The sequence below is a fragment of the Dermochelys coriacea genome, chromosome 4 (assembly GCF_009764565.3).
Source record: "Dermochelys coriacea isolate rDerCor1 chromosome 4, rDerCor1.pri.v4, whole genome shotgun sequence".
NCBI classification, from domain to species: Eukaryota; Metazoa; Chordata; order Testudines; family Dermochelyidae; genus Dermochelys; species Dermochelys coriacea.
This window is the reverse complement of record NC_050071.1, coordinates 19719009-19741921: the sequence shown is the minus strand read 5'-3', so window position 1 is coordinate 19741921 and position 22913 is coordinate 19719009. Positions and strand designations below refer to the sequence as shown.

The 22913-nt window shown below is 38.7% G+C and overlaps 1 protein-coding gene across 23 annotated transcripts in view; it reads left to right on the top strand.

Moving 5' to 3' along the window:
- Positions 1 to 22913, top strand: part of MAPK10 (mitogen-activated protein kinase 10) — a 250225-nt gene that overhangs the window by 176885 nt on the left and 50427 nt on the right. For 4 of the 23 annotated variants that reach the window (XM_043512450.1, XM_043512446.1, XM_043512452.1 and 1 more), the window contains one exon: positions 8651 to 8722. The exons of the other annotated variants lie outside the window; for them this stretch is intronic. In XM_043512450.1, coding sequence (XP_043368385.1) covers positions 8651 to 8722 — 72 coding nt within the window. The remainder of the gene's footprint in view (positions 1 to 8650; positions 8723 to 22913) is intronic. 23 annotated transcript variants of the gene reach the window in all.

Below are 22913 nucleotides of genomic sequence, written 5' to 3'. Positions count from 1 at the left end.
TTCTTTTATTTAAAAGATCAGTAGCCATGAGACTTTAGTAAGGGGAGAGACTGAGAGTTTCAAAATGGCTGGCATGCTTCTCACAATTTGATCATTTGGTGGGTGTTGACTTATTGTTTGGATTTTATCTATTTATTAGCAGAGTTGTCTTGTGCATGCATCAGTTTGAATTTGTATCCAGATACAAGCCTGGATATGGGGTTTTGGTTAGGGTGGGGACAGTTTGAGTTTCAGTAGTATTTTCTTTTCAAGACAGGTCATCTGGCTCCAATAGACATCAGTGAAATTTGCATCCATATAGATGCTTGACCATTAACAGGTTTCAAAATAGCAGCTGTGTTAGTCTGTATTCGCAAAAAGAAAAGGAGTACTTGTGGCACCTTAGAGACTAACGTATTTATTTGAGCATAAGCTTTCGTGAGCTACAGAATGCATCCGATGAAGTGAGCTGTAGTTCACGAAAGCTTATGCTCAAATAAATGTGTTAGTCTCTAAGGTGCCACAAGTACTCCTTTTCTTTTTGACCGTTAACATTCTTTAAACTTTTTGTTCTCAATATATGTATATATTCCATACATGTTTAGTTTACAGTCAGTTATACACATGATATACATATATGTGCAGACCCATTGCTAAGGCTATGATTTAGTAACGCAGGTCATGGCAATCACGGATTCCGGGGACTTCTTGGGGTTCAGCTGTCAACAGCTGAAGCTGGGGCTGGAGCCGGGGCTATGGCTGGAGCCAGGGCTATGCTCCCCTGCCCTGCGTTGGGGCTGCAATTGGGACCATGTGTCCCAGTCCCAGAGCTACCATTGGGGGCTCAACTGGGGCCATTTGCCTCTGCCGTGCAGTGCAGGTGGCACCCCTGCCCCATGTCAGGGGCTGCAGCCAGGGCCGTGCACCCCTGCTCCATGTCTCCATTGAAACAATTTACTAAGGGTCATCGTGGATTATCCATCAGTGATGACTTTAACAGATCCATTCTCCGCTTTCTCCTAAGGAGATCAGGGTTATCTCTTACTTCTGGAGAAAGCCATTTCCCCATATAAACAGAGTATCTAACTGACTGTGCATTAATCGTAAAACTAAGCTAGCAAGAAATTTTATCTATTTGCAGTATTTAAGTGCTAGATGTTTTTCAAGGCACTATAAAAACTAGCATTACAATGCAAAGTGTTCGGTCTGCCTTTTAGCCAGGGTCCCATGGTGGCAGGTGAGTAGTGAGAGGAGGTGCACTCTCCCAGCAGAAGCTCCAGGAGGCATAGTGGCTGAAGCAGGAGAATCTCTTGGAGTTCTAGGAACACCAATGTTCTACCCTTCAAAGGAGAGCATGCCCTCTCCCCTCTGCACTGGCAAGCTCAATATATCTATATTGATTTATGGCAAATTTCTAGTCATGTTTTCTGATCTCGGTAATTAAGAGGCAGATTTTCAAAGTATTTAAGTATCTGTTGATGCAGATGGACATCTACAGGGATTTTTCAGTCAGTTAGCTGCCCAATCTACTCAGGTACACTTTAAAATCTCACTTGGTGCCTATCTGCTGCTTTAAGCAACTAAATACTATTGAAAATCTAGCCATTAGCTTACATGTGTCCATATATATCACCCAACACTTCAGCTTGCAGAGCTCAGATCATCTAGCCGCAGAGTTTAGAAGTACTTTCTGTGTTTTAAATTACTTGCTTTGCGCTAGCTTTTTTTGTGAGCCTCAGAAGTATACATGGGCCTCAGAAGTATACATTCTCCACTCCATGACTCTGTTGTAACTTTATTGATGTTAATAGAGTTAAGCTGGTTTAATAGAGTGGAGTTTCACAATCTGTATATAAAAGGGATTTAGGTAAAACATTGATTGTCAGGGCAACTAGATACTTTAATTACCAAAATTAGTACATAAAACATGAATTTACCGTGGATTATACATTATATTGTTTCATTTATATTAATAAATGTATACACATCGTTTATTAATACTGTGGAGAGAGAGGCTATTGAAAAATTCTCCATAGAGAAGATGAAATAATTAAAATATGCTTGGCTATAACCTCTGTGGCTCACAAAAAGAACTAGTTCAAGGTAAGCAGTTTAAAACAATACCGAAAGTGGTTCTAAACCAACAGTTAGATGACCTGAGCTCTGCAAGCTGAAGAGTTGGGTTTAGACTACTTTTCATTGTATTTGATTAAGTGTGTGTTGGTTTAAATTGCTTGACCCAGATGCTTTGCAGATTTACTCCTATTACAATGTTTTTTTCCCCTAAGAGCTATAGATGTACATTCAAGTACTCACTACTGCAGCTTTCTGGGACTCACTAATGGACCAATCCTGAAGTCTTTCTACAGGGAAAACCTCCCCCTGAAGCCAATGGAAGCTTTTCCATCGAGTGTTGTAAAGTGGGCACGCCGAGTGCTCAGAAACACCTTTGGGCTCGATTAGCATATACAATGTGCTTTGTGCAAGAGGTGCTATGTGAGGTGCAGCTGCATGGGCCCAGGGGCAGCACAGGAAAGGAATCCTGCCATCTTCTCCTTTCTTGCTCCGGGGTGGGAGTAACAAACTACTGGCCCCTTATCAGATTGCATCCCCCCATGTCAGCTCAGCTGTGCTGGTAGGCACATTGGAGGGGCAGATCCAAATCTCTGCACATTAGCTCGGGGGCAAAATAGTGAATGTGCAGAATGTGCTTAGCCCTCGGAGCCTGGAATCAAGCTTTGGAGAGAACACAGGGTGCAAGGCATGACACTCTCCCCCTTATCCCCATGTGTGGTGTGTAGGCAGGGCCACAATCAGGCCTTCTGTTAGTCTTGCAGGTCTACTGTGGATAAACTGTGACTGTGTTTAACTAAGGTGAACATCATCTTTTCTGAATTCCCAGCAGGTGAATGCTTTGAAGTACCTTGCTGAATCGAGGCCTGAAAGTAGAATATGGTCTTATGCTAGATCTGTTTGTATCCTGACAACTGTACATGCTAGAATTCACCATTATTAGTATCAAACTCAGAAGGTCTAAATTAACATTTAAATTTCTTAAATTCCTTTAGACTTTCAGATACAATTGCAGAGTGGGGAGATATAATTACTATGTATCAATGAATGTATAGTATATGTTGAGAGAGAGAGAACTGTAAACCTGTCAGGAAATCTGCAGCATTAATACTGTACCAATAAAATAAATTTGCAGGCACCAAATCACCTGATTAAAATTTATAATCATTTTTATAGTGCAGGTATAAATTTTTATAGGGTGAGTGTACTGAATCTTTTTTATTTTATGTAACTTTGTACCATATTTTTAAGAGGAATTTATTGAGGGAAAACTATCAAAGCAAGCTGTCTGAAGCCCTTTGCTTGATGGGAACATAATTATTCAGCTCAGAGGTAAATGCAGTCTACTCACAGACTTAGTGTAGCCAAAGCGCCATATAATCACCTGGGGAATAGTTTGCACTGTGCTGCTGGGGAAGAATCCAGACAGTCTGCAAACGAGGTAATGGAGTTCATAGATGCTACTAGTCGGTAGAAGGAATGTATTGGAGATATAACATTTTATTTATTCATGTTTAAACTATATAGTCTTGTCATGTATCCCTTCCATGCAATAGGAAATATACATGATGCACCATAATCTAATCTGACACCACACAAATCCTGTGGCACTTGAGAAATTCAGTGAGTCACATAAATTTTTAAATAGGAGTGACTCCAACGCACATTTCCATCCCAAGAAATTATTTTGTCATGATCATGGTAATGTTAGGGAAGCCTCCAAAGACAGGTGCTGAGTGAGGTTTGAGAACACTCAGTACCTTCAAGAAAGTTCTTAGTCCTTTGCTGAATCAGCCTCCTAGGGTCTTATTTACCCCTGGCCAGAGAGCCAACACAGGTCTCTTTTTTGTAGACTTTCTTGAGTAGTGCATAGTCTGGGTGCTGTCCCTATGCCTAGAAGTGAATTTAATCCCAGTGATTAGAGTCCGGAAAGCGGCTCTTAATTTCAAGCCCCAGTGGATCAGCAAATAGGAGGTATATGTGGGCAAACCTCAAAAGGTTCAGAGTTCAGATTCATTTTGAATAAGCACCCAAACATTTAGACACTTCTATGAACTATCTGAACCACTTGAGTCTGTAGATTTGGGCTGGAAATCTAATAGCAGCTTTTTTGCAGGATTTCTAGTAGATCTGCTTCACTTTCCAGCCAGAGCCACCAGACGAACAGCTGTTCTCACACTATTACGTTGCTTCCATTTACAGATCAGAAACAGAAGTAGACAACAAGGTACACAAACCTTTTTGACCTCTATCATTGCCACTAAGCAATCAATTAATATTTGTATTGGTTATTTAGGACTAGCATTGTGTATGGTGTTTCAAAGGCATAAAACAAGGCATGTCTTCTGCTCAGAAGACCTTATCCTCTAAGGTCTTAAGCCTATATGGTATTGAGCACATGCAATCATCTGCTGAAGGTCCTCAACTCAATGGGAGTTGAGGGTGCTTAATATCTCACAGGAGGCATTGAGCATCTTGTAGGATTGGATCCTAATTAAGACAGATAACTCAATAACTATATCATGGGGGAAGGGACTGGTAAGAGGGCGAGGCAATTATACAGTCGGAGAGGACCACTTGCTAGGAGATCAGTATCTTCCACAAGAAGCAAATTGTAGAAGTAATTTTTGACTTCGTATATTACTTTTTTGTTAATTTTTCCATGTTTTGTTTCAGTGTGTATTATTAATGTTTAAAGAAATAGTGAGGTGACAGAAAAGGAGCAGGCTGTAGTGGAAAGATACCCAGGAGAAGTGAGGTTAGAAAGAAGAGAGCAAAGTAATTTTAATTGGATTTGCAGGAAGTAGGATGCTGCTCCAGACATAGAGGAAAGCATGAAAAAGGCACGGGTTGTGAATGGGAGAAGGGGATGAAGTGTACATTATGGGGAGAGGGGTGAGCAGACAGGAGTGACCAGGAAAGAATGAGAGCAAAGATATAAGCAAGGACAGACCTATGTGAAGCCTTGAGGTTGAGGACTAGGAGTTTGAACTTGATTAAGAAAGAGATTGGGAGCCAGTGAAGAGATTTAAGAAGGGCAGAAGAGGAAGACATGTAAGGCTAACCCTTTAAAGGGTTTGAATTTGCATTCATGCATATAAAAGGGCTAAGGTTCGGAGAGCAGAAGAGAAGATGTTCTTATTGTTTTCTAAACCGGTTTGCCCATTCCCACCAAAATATCAAATGCCCCTGGGGGCACTGTCTTTCCAGCTCAGTGTGTTGGTCTCTGTGCTGCAGTGGGACCTGATCCAACACACTGCAGAGTTACAGTGATTTTCCTTTTTAGTTGTATTAAAAAAACAATAACCAGACCCCAGGTACTGTGTTATGGTTACAACATGTGAGTACATAGTTATGGCATCTATCTTGAGATATACCAGAGTTGCTATCAGCCAGTCCCACTCTACTGAGGACTGTGCTGGTTTTTCCCTTTGAAAGTTTCAAGTAAACAGCAGTTCTGTAGCTGAGACCATAGTCTCCAATAAGCATAAGAGCTGGAGAAGTATTTCCCAGCAGAACTCCTTTGAAGAAACCCCTTTAAAATGGACTTGGAGAAGTGAACTTAGTGCACTGACAAGCATATTCAGACTTCCTTGGATTGCTCCCAGAGTTCAGACCTCAGCACTTGTATAAAATAGGTTTGGGCTGTTACATATTCTGGGCTATATATATGCAAATGAGCATAGCAAGCATCAGAGTTTGCCTCAGAAATCCCACAGCCAGCAGTGCTACAACAAGTAGCTATTCAAAGCAGGACAGTCTGTTTCCAGTTCTCAGTGGACAGGTATCTGCACTATTAAAATATAAACTATCACAAATGGGACTAAACTGGCCATCTCGGCAGAGGTGAAAAGGTAGAGTATAAAGCAGCCTCTTATTCTTTGTAGTGGTTCCTCTCCAGTGTCAGAGCTAAGGCACAGTGGCATGGCAATGTGGGGAAAGATTGCACAGCTGCTCCCTGTCCTGTACCTGTTGTGGATAAAAAGAGGACTCCCAGATCTGAGACTGTAGTGGGGGGTACCTTTTGTGACCATGACATTGACATTCTCTCCTCTCACCAGTTTTAACCAGTGTAACTCCACTGCATTCAGTGGAGATAGTCTTGATTAATACAGGACTAAATTAAATTTAGGATTAAAATTTAAGTCTCTCTACTACATGTTTGTATGGAGCCTAGAACCTTGGAGCCTTGATCTCTAATTAGGGCTTCTGGGCACTATTGTAATATAAATAACAATGAGGCTTTTAGCCTCAAGTGCCTTACTATTATTACACAGATACAGTGACAAATTTGGGGTCTTATTAGGGATTTTAAAATCTATTTATGAAAGAGAAAAAGGAAGCAAGAATCATAGACTTTAAGGTCAGAAGGGACCATTATGATCGTCTAGTCTGACCTCCTGCACAACGCAGGCCACAGATCTCACCTACCCACTCCTGTAACAAACCCCTAACCTATAGCTGAGCTATTGAACTCCTCAAATCATGGTTTAAAGACTTCAAGGTGCAGAGAATCCTCCAGCAAGTGACCTGTGCCCCACACTGCAGAGGAAGGCGAAAAACCCCCAGGGCCTCTGCCAATCTGCCCTGGAGGAAAATTCCTTCCCGACCCCAAATACGGCAATCAGCTAAACCCTGAGCATGTGGGCAAGACTCACCAGCCAGACACCCAGGAAAGAATTCTCTGTAGTAATTTAGATCCCATCCCATCTAACATTCCATCACAGGCCATTGGGCATATATACTGCTAATAGTCAAAGATCAATTAATTGCCAAAATTAGGCTATCCCATCATACCATCTCCTCCATAAATGTATCAAGCTTAGTCTTGAAGACAGATATGTCTTTTGCCCCCACTGCTCCCCTTGGAAGGCTGTTCCAGAACTTCACTCCTCTGATGGTTAGAAACCTTCATCTAATTTCAAGTCTAAACTTGCTGGTGACCAGTTTATATCCATTTGTTCTTGCATATCTTTTCTCCACAGACATTGGGTCAAATCCCAAGGTTTTTACCCAGTCCGTGTGGCATTGGAAATCTTATAAGAATTTCCTTCACAAAACTTCACAAGTAGAATGCAAGGAATTCTTCCATTGCTGGCTTATGGTATGAAAAGAGTTTACAATTAAACTATTAGATGATTTTCCATAGACATAATTTTTAATGAACATTTTGCAACAATAATATGAGACAGAAATTTCTTAAGATAACAAATGTATTAATAATGATTGGACACACAACTGTTTACTCTATCTTTTCCTGATATTCTGCATGTCATTCAGCTTGTTGTGATGGAAGCAGCAGTAATTAGTTTTCCTGGGTTTGCTTATTGCTACCAAGTAAGTAGCCATTTTTTGGTGCTGATAAAACTTCTCATATCCTAAGTAAAACTACAGGGAACCTTAAATACAGTCAGGATTAAGATTTCCACAATAAGTACAGTCTCCTTACAAATCAAACCCACTTTAAGCTATTGCTACAAAATCAGAGTTGGCATGGAATCTTAAGGAGGAGTGAAACCAAACAACATGACATTGGTCTCTCCCCATACAGATCCGGCACAGCAAAGACTTCTTTCTCCCTGGTATTGAATATCATAGAAAGAAGTTGGCACATGCAGTTTAGTGTCAGGGCTTGCTAACTTGTGTGTTTGTGCCGTATTATGTTAAACAGCTCATCCTCACTGGCAATAGCAAGGAGGAAAGCACCAGTTTAATTACCTATTATTCTTCAAGGGCCTCATTCTGATATCCTTTATATCAGTGTAAATCATAAGTAACTTCCTTGAAACCAATTCAGATGCATCAATATACACAGGAGGGGAATTGGGCCTCTGGTTTGCTTTGAATTACAGTCCAGAATGGCCAGCTTAGTGCTTTGTATCAGAGCTGTTCCATTATAAAGTTAGCATTTCCTATCATGCAAAATGAAAATCTTATGAGTTTCTTAGGATACCCATTCGGAACTAGCTGCTTTGTTGAGATTCAATAGAAGCAAGCCAACAGACTCCAAAGCATGCATTATTGAAACTGAATGATCTCAACACATTTTATTCACATTTCTGAATGAGGTGGATATGTTTTGTCAAGACCAAGCTTTCTTTTGTGGCTGTTGGCAGTTCAGATTTAAAAATATGCATGCATCTCCTGTAGTTGAAAGGATGAAAGGGAAGTGATTTGCATATTCCCAATGAATACAAAGATCAGCATTCATTTACAGCACAAACTAGTATGATCCTAAGTAATGAAAGCAAATGAGAACTTTAAAAAACCAAAACTAATTATTGTATTATAATTGCAAACTTGCATGAACGCATAGTAGCTAGCCATAGGTCTTACTCGGTTTCCAGGGTTTAATAGTATTTGTGAGAAAAAAATTCCTGGAGTCAGTTTTTCTCAGCCCAGCTATACTCTCATCAAACATGTGTACACAAGCACAGATCCTCCAGATATACCTTTCAGAAGAATGTAAGGCAGGCACTGCATCTGAAGTACCAACTGCAGGCTCCTGTACTTGGCATGACTGGGTACGTTGTCTTCTCATTTATTTGTTGTTCTGTTGCTGTGTTCTTGTTTACCTTCATTTCATTTTTGTTTTCAGTTGACATGTGGTCAATAGGGTGCATCATGGGAGAAATGATTAAAGGTGCTGTGTTGTTTCCTGGCACTGATCGTATCCTTCCTAGCAGCCATTGGTCTCTATAGGTACTTTCAATCCCTTCCCCTCAGGCCCCTCGGTAATAGGCTAATGCTGTACCTTGCTATAATGTCTTTGTCTCCTAGTAAAAGGCTTACATGGAGAACACAGTGAGTATAGTACACGAAAAATCAAACATGATGCTATGTACTGTTCATCACTTCTGCTGGTATCAGCCAGTGATCATCTGTTTATTAGTTATGTTGCACTATAAATGTCTCAGGTTACCTTTTCTTATTTTCTTTTATAAATGACAATATTTTAATGTTCAAGCTATGTTTTAGAGTGGGTACCATTAAAAATCTATGCTTACAATATGTATCAATGAGTGGTAAATCATAGATGCCACGCTTTAGGGAGAAGAGATGATAACTCAAACACTACTTTTTGGTAAATGTTGATTTTCTAAGGGTGATCACTGTACATAGAAACTCAATGCTATTTAACTAGAAAATGCTTTCCAATGTGGGATTTTACTTTTTATTATAACTGTAATAGTCTGGATTGTACTAACTTGGTGAGTCAAGACTCTCACTGCTTTAAATCATTGTAATAGACTTCATTTTCATTATGATTTTGAAAAATGAAACTAGAGCAGATAAGCCTGTCCTCTCTCCATTAAAGCAATGAATATGATTTTATGGAAGTAGGGTTTTTCATTATAGGTAGAATGGACAGTGTAGTTAGAGTTTTTAGGAGCTCTTCTTCAGATTTGGAAAAGGTAACCAGAGTGTCACAGCTAAATACATTGTATTTAAATACATTATAAATTATAAATTGTATTATAAATACAAAGTATTTAGCTATGACACTCTGGATACCTTTTCCAGACCTGAAGAAGAGCGTTGTAAAACTCGAAAGCTTGTCTCTTTCATCAACAGAAGTTGGTTCAATAAAAGATATTACCTCACCCGCCATTGCTCTAGCATATCTTAGGATCATCACAGCTACAGCAAGACTGCAAACAAATATAGTTAAACTTATTTTAAATCAGTGGGCATAAAGGCCCAGTAAACAGAGTGTGCTTTTTAGTTATTGTTCTTCACTTACTACTCTGAGGAATTATTTTTTTCTGATTAAAGGTACCATTGAGATTTCTACACAAGCTTCAATAAATACTTCATTATTTTAACATGTATCAGTCTGAAATTTCAGTTCACTCAGATGTAACTCAAAGGAATTACAATGAGGATTGTTTGGATTATTAAGTTTATAGATTTTATTTCTCATGTGGACCCTGTGCTTATAAAACACCAAGTGGGGAGAAGTCTTCAGGTGTTAATGCATTTGTCATTCAAAGATATGTAGTGATGTGCACTGTAATCTCTCTGACTGTAATTTTTTGTGCTATCACATGCTTGCTAGATGATTTTTTCATGCACCTGCTATATTCACATTGATATCTTTAAAGGGTATAATTATGTGATTAATGTGGGGAAATAATAATATCTGAAGCCTTGTTAAAAAAACAAAACAAAACAGATTTTTTTTCCTGATCTTGACTGCTATCAATACAGTAGTTTCTAACTTGAGCCCACGTTTGATGGATACATGGCTGAAATATGGGCTGCTTCTGTTCCCATTGAAATTAATGGCAAAACACTACTAGATTTCCGTGGGAACAGGACCTGGACCCTGTAAGCATGGATTGGGCTAGAATCTCTGCTGTGTGAATCAGTGTAATTCCAGTTAGCACTAGCTAAGGATTCAGCCCAGGATGCGTTTCTGTGTGTGCTATGGAAATTGTGGGATAGGGTGAAGCGTTCAGACTGCTATAGCTCAGTGCTGTAGTTCCATTGTTCGTTACGCTGATAGTTTTAGCTTTGTTAGATTTAATTAAAAATGTTACCAGGAAAAAGTATAAAACTATTTGAACATGCCCTATATATTGATTTTAAAAGATGAGTTTCCCTTTATACTTTATCAAAGCTTTATACTTATTAAAAAGAGATCACAAAAAACCTCTATAATTAAACTATTACATTCAGTTTACTATAGCAACAATTCCCAGAAATCAGCCATTAGCAACTGCTGATTAGTTTGGAATTATTTCTTAACTGAATTCATGTTCTCCTCATATGTTTAGCATCATGGTTTCTGGTCCATGACTGGGACTCCTTGGTGCTACTATAATAATAAATGATGTTAGCAACACAAGTTTATTATTTGTATATATGTATATGGTGCTATATGTGCACTGCGTTTTATGTGCAACTCTGCTGTATTTTTCAGCAGTTCCCTTACTTTCTTCAATGGTACTCTGCTGCAACTTATAAATTCTCTTTCAAACAGTGGAAAAAACATTATTTTCTAATGCATGCCATAACAACCAAATCCAACTCCTCTCTTCACCCTTCAGAGGATAAGGGAATCTGATCCTGCAAGATGCTGAATGCCCCCTGAAAGATATTGAGCTCACAATATCTAATGAAGTGAATGGAAATTGGGGATAATCAGAAATTTAAAAGGTCAGGCTCAAGATGTGTTATGCTTTGGTTCTTTGGTTCAAATTAAGCTCTTGAACTCTGAATTCACTGAATCACACGACCAATATTGACACAATATGGAGTCATGCCAGCAGGGAATAAGGTCTATAACCTTTGTGACCCTAATTCAGCAGAGCATTTAAGCATTTGCTTAATTATAAGCATATGCTTCAATCCTATTCATTCTAGTTGGATTCAAATGTATGCTAAAATTAAGCATGTGGTTAAATGTTTTGTTCAAGTAGGACTTTTATCATTACTCTATCAAGCACATAGGAGGAACTTGTGGATATTTATAGCAACAGAAGAGTTACAAATCTGATTTTTTATTTTTTTTATTGCCAGATTTATTTATTCTTCATTATAAGAAAGAAGTGAAATTGGTTAAGGAAGTCATTGAACCAAATTTTGCTCTTAGTCAAGCAGAGAGAAGTTGTGAGGAAATTTTCTGCAAATATCTGTTTCAATTAACAAACAAAATTTGATTTGAAAAGTGTTTGTTACGCCTTTACATTCACCTTACATGAACATTTGAATGCTCAAGACTAACGCAAATACTCATGAAAAGCAATTACAAACACAGGCACTGATTTTTCTTTTTCTTTTTTTTTTGCCCTGGTGGTGCTCCACCCCTGCTCTGCCCCAAGGCCCCACTCCTGATCTGCCTCTTTGCCCGAGGCCCCGCCCTTGTTCCACCTCTTCCTGCCCCATCCTTTCTCCCCCTCTTCTCACCTGTTGCTGACACACTCCTCTCCACCTCCCCCGAGCGCCTCCTGCCAGCTGCTTGCTGCTCTGCTGGCCAACCCTGAGCTTGCCAAACAGCTGATCGGCAGCCAGCCAGGAGCCCTGGAACCACAGTGGCTTATGGGTGCTGAGCACCCCCTATTTCTTTCCTTAGGTGTTTGAGCCCTGGAGCACTCATGGAGTCAGCATCTGTGATTGCAAATTCAAAAGCCTGAATATTCACCAAATGTGAATTTTAAATTGTATATTTGATTATAAAATTCACAGTTTGCAAGTCACGTGAGTTTGGTTTGGTATATAAGTCACATGATATTGTTTCTGTTTTCTGAATTGGATGGCTTATGTAACAAACCAAAATAGCTAGAATTGCAAATAGTACAATCAAATATGATTGTGGACAAATTGCAAGCAGGTCTAGTTCTGTCTTAACATTGTAAATGCTCCAAATTAATTGGGTGTACACAAGTGTTACCGAGAGCAGAATTTAGCCATCTCTGAGAAATGATCAGATTGTAGATGGAAGTTTTACATCGTTAACAGTCCCTTCAGTCTTCATTGGCCCACAATTGTAAAAACTGCACTCCTTGCCTAGCGTTTTCAGTGTTTGGCTGTGTTACAGTTTATAACAGCTGGTTAATAGGAGGTGGAACACTTTTCTGGTACCGTATTTGCCTCTGTCCAATCTCAGTTGCAGCAACACTAGAATTTATGGTTGAGGGCCTACAATTCAGGACCTTCAATTAAGGGATGAATTGTGGCTTTTTCACCAGCTCTGAGCAAGATTCTGCCTCCTAGTTTCCTCTTGTTTTTCATGTACTCCACTTTCTTGGGTAAGGGGAGAAGGGACATAGCAGCCCCACAGAGAATGCTCTTGTTCCCACAATGCTACCTGTGATTTGAGTAATCTGCACAAAAGAGTAACGGGTGCCTTACTCACCCTAATTCCTGTGGTTAGCTATGAAAGCGAAGGTTATGCATAGCTTTATTTTTTTTAAGAACAACTTCCAAACAAATTTTGTAACCTTTCTCTAGGAAGTTTGTGAATGCAGTGGTGTGAATGCGTATGGGAATGTATATAACTACAATGTATGGGGAATATCTGATGGTGTCGTATGTAAACTTTTATCAGCATGAGTATGGGATGGCCATATGACTCAGCATTTATGAAGCCATATTCCACCACACAATCATGAATTCTGTGTATGCCACATAATTTTTTTAAACTATTTTAGAACTGTCTTAGTGATTTTAAAAATAATTGCTTCCATCTGGAAAACCAGGTGCCTTACATCAGGCATCCAACTGTACAGGACTCAAGGATGGAAGTATATCAAATCCATTTTAGAAGCCTTTAAAAGTGACCTAGAATCGTTTTTTCTATAATTAATAATGTTACATATGGTTTGACATCAGAATCTAACAAGGCTAGGAACAAATGCCTTATACCATAGGAAAAGGAGATTTTCAGATTTCTAATGGTTTAGCTGCTAATTTAAAAGCTCCCATTTCTACCCTGATGAATCACAAGATATCTGATTTCAAACCTGTTGTTTGTTCATGACTAAATGTTGCCCATTCTAGACCTTGGCCCTCTGTAATTTTGAAGGACAGTTGACACATTTACAGATAAAGAAACAGCATATGTATCTTTTTCCACCACACATGATCACTACTAATAAAGTGAAATGGAACTTATAAAGGACCTAGTGTCAATAGTTTTCTCTTTCACTGTAGGAATGGTGTATAGATAGAGCTATGAGAGAGCATGTGAAAGAGAAAATGAGAACACGGATGGAAAAAAGTAAAAAGGTGAAAATTAAATGCAGTTTATTCGATTACTTCAGAAAGGTATGGGGGTGTGGGTATCTATGTATGTATTATAGGTGGGGCTGGTAGCACCGCCTATTATTAGGGTTCACTGACAATTCCCATTATAAGATCTTGTTTTCAGTTGCTTATAACTTTGCCAAATCTAACCATTTGAGCTGAAATTATCCATATCATTTATCTGCGTCAGGGCCAATGTTTTTTTAATATTTTAGCAAAAACAGTTAAGCCATTTCCAAGAACGAGGCTAGGGAAAAAATATGTTGCTTTGCCTATGTTAAAAAATTCTGGTGACCATCCTCTTAGCAGGGACTTGAAATTTGGCAGGGGGTGGCCTTATGTTTCAGGGATATGCCTTTTTTTAATCTCTCTGAAAATTCACCACTATCTGGCCGATTAGAAAAATTGCAATTTGCACGTGCTTGGGAAAGACTTCTTAAATTTTAGTAGCTAAACTCCCTGAAGGTTCCATTGATGCTGAGCATGCTCCTACTAAAGTGGTTTGTCTGAGGTCAATCTTTCTTTTATTATTATTATATGTCTACAGTTGTAGAAAGGATTCTGTTATTTTGAGAACTAATGGCACTGTATGTTTTCCTGTAGGGCCAAATCCTGCTCTCCATAGATGTGTGATTAGTTCCACTGACTTAAATTTACTCAAGTAGGTAACCCCACTGAAATGTGTGAGCGAAATCTGGATTAAAAACTATGGAACAAACTCTGCTCACCTTTATCACAGGTGGCTTCAGTGAAAATACTCTTCTGAGTTAGGTAAGGAAGATTGAGCCAAGTATCATTATTCATCTGTGCCCCAGGAGACGGAGCTAACCTTAACTTCTGCATGTTCAACCTTAACTTCTGAATTTCCTGACTTGGTCATGGCTTAACTGTGTGATTTTAACTTTGCAATAATATTTTATATTAACATATTTTCCCAGTATAGATTTTTTTTGTTTAGGAAAATATATATTTTAATCTCAGGATAAGGTTGCAATTATTTACTGACTAGTAATGGCAAAAAAACTCTTGAGAGAATGTTATAGTTTAAAAAAGGGGTTGGACATTTTGGAAATTCCAGTTTAAGAATCCACTCTAAAGATAAACCCTCACCCAAATGATGTTAACTTTGCGCTTGTCCCCTGCCAAGCTTCCATCCTGCACACATGTTGCCCCTTGGGGTTTTGCTGACAATATTTTGCTGAAGAACTCTTGATGAAGAAGATTGTGATAAGGACTTTTGGAAGTCAGTCTACTAAATCCACATATGTGCATAGTTTTCCTGTGCTGTTGAGCAGCAATGGAATATGTAAGTAGCCTGTATGTCTTTTATGCCCATATTTCTGTGATATGATAATGATCCCCAGTCACACTATTCCATGTAATGTATTTAATTTTGGATCAAGTCTTCTCATAGAGTTTAAGGCCAGAAAGGACCAGCAGATCATCTAGTCTGACTTTCTGTATATCACAGCCACCAAGACAACTCAGCATCTGCGTATTAAACTCAATGACCAACGTAAGACCAAGTATTACAGCTTGCAGGAGATTAGACTGTTATGTGCCATAGGCAGACAATAGGAGAAACTGATATGCACCAATACATGAGGCACCTGCAATGCAGGGGATTGATTAAATGAGATATACCCAGAAAATCCTAGCAAGTGACCCACACCACCACACTGCAGAAGAAGCTGAAAAAACCCCAAGGTCACTACCAATCTGAGCTGTGGAATATTCTTTCCCGACGTCGCATATGGTGATCTGTTAGACCCTGATCATGTGAGCAAGAACCAAATAGCCGTATCACTCGACATAGTGAGCCTCATTCTTATTTACACTAAGTCCACTTTATGCTGCTGCAGCAAATTATATTTACACTTATTTTAAGGGCCCTTTATACTACCTGGATAAGATCCTCAGTTGACATAAAATGTCGTTGACTTCAATAAAACTGTGATGATTTATACCAGTTGAGGATCTGGCCCTTAGAATGACAAAAGTTGTCATAGTATAAATAAGAAATTGGGCACAGTAGCTAGAAGTCTCGGATTATGACATTTTTACATTTGCAACCACATGTACTTTTGGTGTATTGTCCTGAGTGATTGTACTCAAATGTGGTCACGTTTTGTGAAGAGATGTAAAAATCTTGCTTTTGTTTTTGTTTTCGTGGGTGAATGTCTATGGTCTTAAAGAAGACAGGACTATTTCACCCTAGCAATGTAAGTACCTGTTAATTTCAGTCAAAAATGCCATAATTGCATGCAATTAATCTTACCCACAAGAATAAGGTAGTCCACTTAGATTCCCTCTCTGTTTTGGAGTCGCTGATGTGATTAAGATATCCATTGCCTTTAATTATATTTTGCCTTAATTTGGTTGTTCTGGAGTGAGAGAGATAGAAGGGAATAAGTTAAGGTGATTTTGGTGACGTCAATATTTTCTAATATGTTTTGTTTTTTAGTCCTCCAACTTCTAGGCTTTCCAACATTCATGTAGTTTGACAAAACTTTCTTTTAAAGTCTCCTCCTGATATTAATAAACAATATTTTTACATTTAAAATTAGATAACAATGTTTTTGGGGAGGAGGGAATTTCTTTAGAATTTTTTTAAAAATAGGTTTTGTATAAATGCCTGTGACACTTCAGTGTCACCTGTAACTTTCTAAAGAGTGTACTTATGACTCTGATGTTAAATAATAAGTCCGAGTCAATTAGCACAGCGTATCAATGTTATGTATTAAAATAGAGAAATTTTAATGTGAAAAATGTTTTCCCCAAGGTTGTGAATATACTAAGGAACACATGACCTGGTGGTTCAAGCGTGGGATTTGTTTACCATGTTGGTCTATCCAAAGAGCATCGGAATGAGTACAGATCCCCGGGGAAATCCGTTGTTCATATGACATGGGTGACTTGAACCAGCTTCATACATGACAATCACTGTTTGGTTAGTAATTGTATGCATAATAAAATCTACAAGATTCTTCTCTGGGATCATGGAGTATAATTTTAGGACTAGTTCATGGTTCCAAACTGGTGCTGATGAAAGGTCAACAAAAACTGTACAAACCTTCTGTCCTGCCTCAAAGGCATCCTTCATAAAATATATCAGTCTAATCGTTTGATCCTCAGCACTTTGGCCTGCTCAGAACCCTGCCTGGTAATGTGGTAACTATGGGTCAATTAAAAGTTTTTAAGTACCAGTCTCTCAAGTAACTTAAAAGTTACTCTGATCAGAGCAACTGGATGATAGTTCTTCAGGTCATCCACTTTTCTTCCAGTGCCACCAGACCTTTAGAACAGTACAGCATTCCAGACAAGTATTATAGAGTCCTAGCTGAAAGTTGCTACAGGATCAGCTCATGTGATGCAGGAACTTTCCCTGGATTTTGTCAAGCCTAGGAACCTTGTAAGGTTTTAAGAAAGAAAAGTCACTGATTCCAATTCCTCCCTAATGAATGGGTGGGGTAAGCTGGAGTCAGCTGAGGGGTTTGACTGAAGTTCCTGAGAACGGATGATACCTTCTGATCAGGATCTCTGTTTGTAATTACTGGTAAGTTATTGGCTGCAAGGTGAATTTCCACAGCATGAATTTCCACATTGCTGAAACATGTGTAAGGCATGTTGGGTCTCTTCTGCCCAGTGGCCACAAAAAAGTCCCAAGTCCTTTCCTGCCTCTTAACACTAAGACAGTCCCTTAGAATATTAGCAGCCTGTTTTGTTCCCTCAGGTGAAGCAGACTGTCTGACTTTTTGATAGAGGTTGTCACAAACATCCAAGCCGGTGATATATGTCCTATGAAAACCACATGGAATTGACTTTCTAGTTGCACTTAGCAAAGTCTCATACAAGACCTTGTAAACCAGAATCACATCATCAGCCATATACCATGACTTTCTTTGTATGAGAGTACTTGGTGGAATGGGTTTCTTGAAGCATTAAAACATCCATTACCATATTGTTGGCTAGCTGCTGAAGAATATCATACTTGGGGCAGAGATCCCCTCTATATTCAGCCATAAGATTGTCAGAGTGCCAAAGGCCAAGTAGAATTGGTCTCTCCCCACCCCCCCTCGGTGGTTAATGGAGGATGCCAGTGTGAAGGCATGCATGCATACAACACACACACACCTGACCAGTCACCCACCTCGGCAACTAAGCTTTTGTACACTGATGACATCTGGCTTGAAAGACCTAGAAACAGCTTTGAGGTGCTGGAGTTCTGCCTGTCATCGAACTTTGACACCTTGGCCCAGAACTTTTTGAAGTGGTGTCTTAAACTACATGCACTAAAGACAGTATCATCTTGTTTCCATTTTGTCAACCAGTTAGCTCATAGACAGCTGCAGGTCCTTCTGAGCAATCAGCCAATTGTTTTTGAAGTGTACCCTATTTATCTGGGGATAAAGCTTCACTACTCTCTGTCCTGTCAAAAACACATCAAGAAGATGCGATAAAATCCAGCCAAGAGTTGCACACCTCCACAGGCTTGTTGTCAACTCCTGGGGCAGTAGCGCTGCAACCTTATGAACATCTACCGATGCCTTAATTATTACACCTACTGAATACTGTGTTGGGAGCATGGGTCTCCAGTCGTCATTGTGGATATTGGAGTTAATGATCAACTCTGTCTTTGTATCATCACTGGTGTGAGCTGGACAACTCCAGTTTCCAACCTTCTGCTTCTGGTTGGCACTGTTTCCCTGGCAATTAGGTGAGAAGTCAGGGCTCTGGCTGCATTACTAGGCGCAGCTATGTATCAAGACAGCTTACTTCACAATTTCATTGGAAAGTCCCATAAAAATAGTAGTTAAAGTCAAAGACGTCCCCTTTCTGAAATAGTTGAGCCTCTCAGACAGGACCTCAGACATGATCTTTCTAAGGCACAGCAGCAACATGTCATGTGGGACAATATTTTAGATTGATGGTACGTTTCTTGGCAGATAGGCAACTCGGATCTGTGTCACCTAGCCTGTCTGGATCAGCTCTCACATGCCCCTCAGAGCAACCATACGAACTGAAAGATCTTTCTTTGTTACAGTAAGAGCTGTTGTGTTCACGGGTGGTTTAACTTACATCTTTACTGTTGGGGGTTCTAGAGCTTCCCATCCTGCCCCTGTGGAGCTCAAGAACAAACAGCATGCCATCTGGTTATGAATTGTGCTCTTTATCAATTTTATGGTGCTTGACACCTGTGGATGATGCTGTTAGAATGGCTACGTCACTTACCTGACATCTAATTAATTGTTTGTGCCATCAGATACCATACACCAGAAGAAAAGTCTGTCCAAAGCTCGGAATCGCTGCCAAAGACCAAACAGGCATTATAATTAATGTACCTGAAACCATAAACACATTGTAATGTACACATCTGGACCCTGCATTTATCCTAAAATATGAATTGGTCCCCCACTTTATTAACTAAATCATTATCCCCTGTCTACTACCCAAAACTAATGAAAGGCTCTCTTCCTTATTGAGCCCCAGGGAAGCCTACTTCATCTTAAGTCTGCATATAGCATCACGATGTTAGTGTTTCCTGATGCCACTCCCTTCACCTCATTTCTGTTGCCAAGCAGGTTACACTCACCATCACATACGTCCATTTACTGATATGCATCCGAGCCACCATTCACGTCATCTCTGTTTTTGACCACGACATGTGCATCTAGGGCTTGAACTTAGACATTTGTTTTAAATTAAAGTTTGTATTTTGCAGCATTGATGACATTGTTTCTGCCTACTGGCCAGGGAAAGCTTTTTGCCTCTGCAGTGGCAAGTAAGCAAGTGGTTTTCCAAACCATGAATATCTAGATGCTGTGTCACTGCAGCATTTGACTGCGCTTTACATGTGTCCCATTTTCTCTCTGGGTATTTGTCACTGATCTCTGATCAACATTGGGGTGGAAAGGTATCTAGGATGAGAAATTTTCCCCTGGTGTAAAGCCATTTATGTCAATGGAGTTACACCAGAAAGTTCACCATGGATAAATTTAACCCAGTAACTCTACAAAACCAGACACTGAAATGGGGTGCTATGCCTGACCAATATACGACTGTATCATGACTGTACCCTGTCATGCATTTGATTTTTGGAAAGTAATGGACAAGGTAAATAGAAAGAAGTAACAGTAGAACTAAAATATACTAGTATAAGTAAAGCAAGCAGCAATCTGGACTCATTTTTCTTTTGTACTTTTCTTTCCCCATCTTTTATTACTAGGGATTTATCTATAAAAGCAGCTTTTTTGTTTTACAGAACTCATCCATTTCTGCTATCTATTCTTCCTTTGAAATTCTTATCCTATGCTATGATGACAGAAATCATAGATTTATTCAAGTGGAAGACAACAGAAGGAAATCTTAAGGAACAAAAACCCTATTCATGCACATTTCCCAAGTAATTCTGTTTTTCCATGAAGCATCAGCAGCTCTTTAAGGGGTTTCCTTGTGATAAACGTGAAGTTTGCAATGTTTGATGTTGTCATTTGCATACTAGGTATCTGATTGATGTTATATCCTCTACAAAAACAAATCCTAATCAGTACATTGTTATGTATTTAAAAGTTAGATATTAAAAATTGTTTATTACATATAGTAATGACAATACTTTACATGTAGAAAGCCCTTTTTATATGAGGAGCTCAGTTTTTTGTTTTAATTTTTTTTAAACAATTAATTAAGCCTCACTGCACTCCTCTAATAAATTAAATAGTCTCTAAGGTGCCACAAGTACTCCTGTTCTTTTTGCAGATACAGACTAACACGGCTGCTACTCTAAACCTGCACTCCTATAATCATTTTACAGATGGGTAAATAGAAGTACAAAGAACTGAAGTGGGTGGTTTAAGTTCATATAGTAGGACACTGGCGGGAATGGAAGTAGAACTCATGTTTTGTCTCCTGGTCTCCTGTTCCAATAATTGAACAGCAATGCCTCCCCTCTCTATGTCATGAGCCCAGTATATTATATATTGGCTTCTGCTGTATTAATTAGAGCAGGGCAGGAAACAGGTTTTCCATCCTATGAAATTTCAAAAATTTTAAACTTTTCCTGTCAGGAATTGGGATAGAAATCGTATTATAAAAAATCCAGGTTGGTCACCTGAAACATTTTTATTTCAGTAATTTCAAAATACTTCATTTCAGATTCAACATTTTTTAAGTTTTTAAACCATTTTTATTATAAATTAACTATTTTTAAAAATGAAGTGTCATTTTGAACCAAAAAATGAAACTTCACTTTGAAAATTATTTTTTTCCCAAAAATATTTCTAATCAGGAAATTCATCAAAACCAACCCTTTCCTAGGAACAGTTTCAGTGTTGATGAATTTACATTTTCAGATGGAAAAAAATTATCATCAAATTCCCAATCAATTTTAATTTAATTTGTGTACGGTTTTAATTATGGTGAGATTTATTCCATCTTGAGTAGGCGTAACTGCCTACAATGGCTTCACCCCTGCACTAGAATACTTTGTTTTGTAGATTATGATAGAATTAATTCAAGAGGATGGGTTTTCTCATGTAACATGGATTGCTCAAATGCAGACATATTCTTCTCCATGATAAATTTAATTTGATAGCATCTATACTTAGAGGTCTTTTTCTGAAAAGTTCATCTCCACCTATGCTAGACCATATTCTTCAGTAACAATTGTGATTTCTCTCTTCTGGATTTTGCAGGTTTGGGCAAATGGCCACCTGAATGTGAACTGCCACTGGTTTTAGGGTTGACTTTTGGAAAACTAAAATCACACCCACTTCAGTTCATCTTATGTAGTCGGAGACTTTAAAGGCCAGAAGGGATCATTATGCACCCCTCAGGACACAGAACCTCAACCACCCATTCGTGGAATAGGCCCATAACCTCTGGCTGTGGTGATGATACTTAGTAGTAGTAGTTTTGTTACCCCTTATTTTGACAAATATATTTAAGCAAATGTACACAAAAGAGGCAAAGTTTTATCGGAAAATCTGGTGTTGCTCCCCCAAATGAAAATATGCCTGGAAAAGATTCTCTGTCCTTTCCCTCCATCGCCTGATATGATTTCTTTGACACTTAATACATGGATTAATTGTTTTATTGTGTGGTATATACCTACCATGTAACATCTTCAAAGCAACTCCTGTACCTAGGTATTTCAGCAAGGTCCCCTTCTAAATTATGTTATCTTTCCAGGAAAAGCCTTTGGGTTCACCTACTAATTTAGCTTCATTTTTGGCAAGGCTATAAAATCTATTGATCATCACAAAATCCAACTCCTAAAAGTATAAATTAGACACATGTTAAGTGTTCAGTAGTTATTGTGAAAGTTCTCTTATGAGTTTGGGAATCATCAAGTCAGGGAACAGAACCAGTTCCATGTGATAGGTTACAGAGTAGCAGCCATGTTAGTCTGTATTCGCAAAAAAGAAAAGGAGTACTTGTGGCACCTTAGAGACTAACAAATTTATTTGAGCATAAGCTTTCGTGAGCTACAGGTCACTTCATCGGTAACTCTCCAGTCCACAAGAAGAATAGTAATTTTAGAAAGGTGAGTGAATAGTTCACAGATAATTGATGAGCTGAAATATTTTTGCATGTAGCAATGTTTTTTAATAATGAACAAACAGGAAATGTCCCTTAATGTGAATGACTCCAAAACTTACAGAGAGTTTTCTAAGCTGGCCAGTGTGAATACATATGTGAATACTGGCATGAATATGTATTTGCAATACTTTCTCTTTACATTAAAATGTTTATCAACAAAAAGTTTCATTATCTGAATGCTCACAGGAAGCAAAGAAAAAGGGCTATTGAATTTTCTCAAAGTATAATTATTATTTTTACTTAACCAAATGTTCACAAATAATTTTTTGTACAATTTGCTTAGCATTAGTCCAGAAGTAAGATGCAGACACAGAGCAATCATTCATATAAAAAACACACAAACCTTGAACTTGTAAGAGAAGTTAAAAACAGGTGAGATGGTACCTCATGATGATGTAACTTTGATAATTATATTGATTTTGCGGGTGTTGCTGCATTACTTTCATTCAGTAGTTTAGTTGGAAAGAGATTTATTTCTGTCCCCAAAGATTTTCAGAAGTTTGCAAATAGTA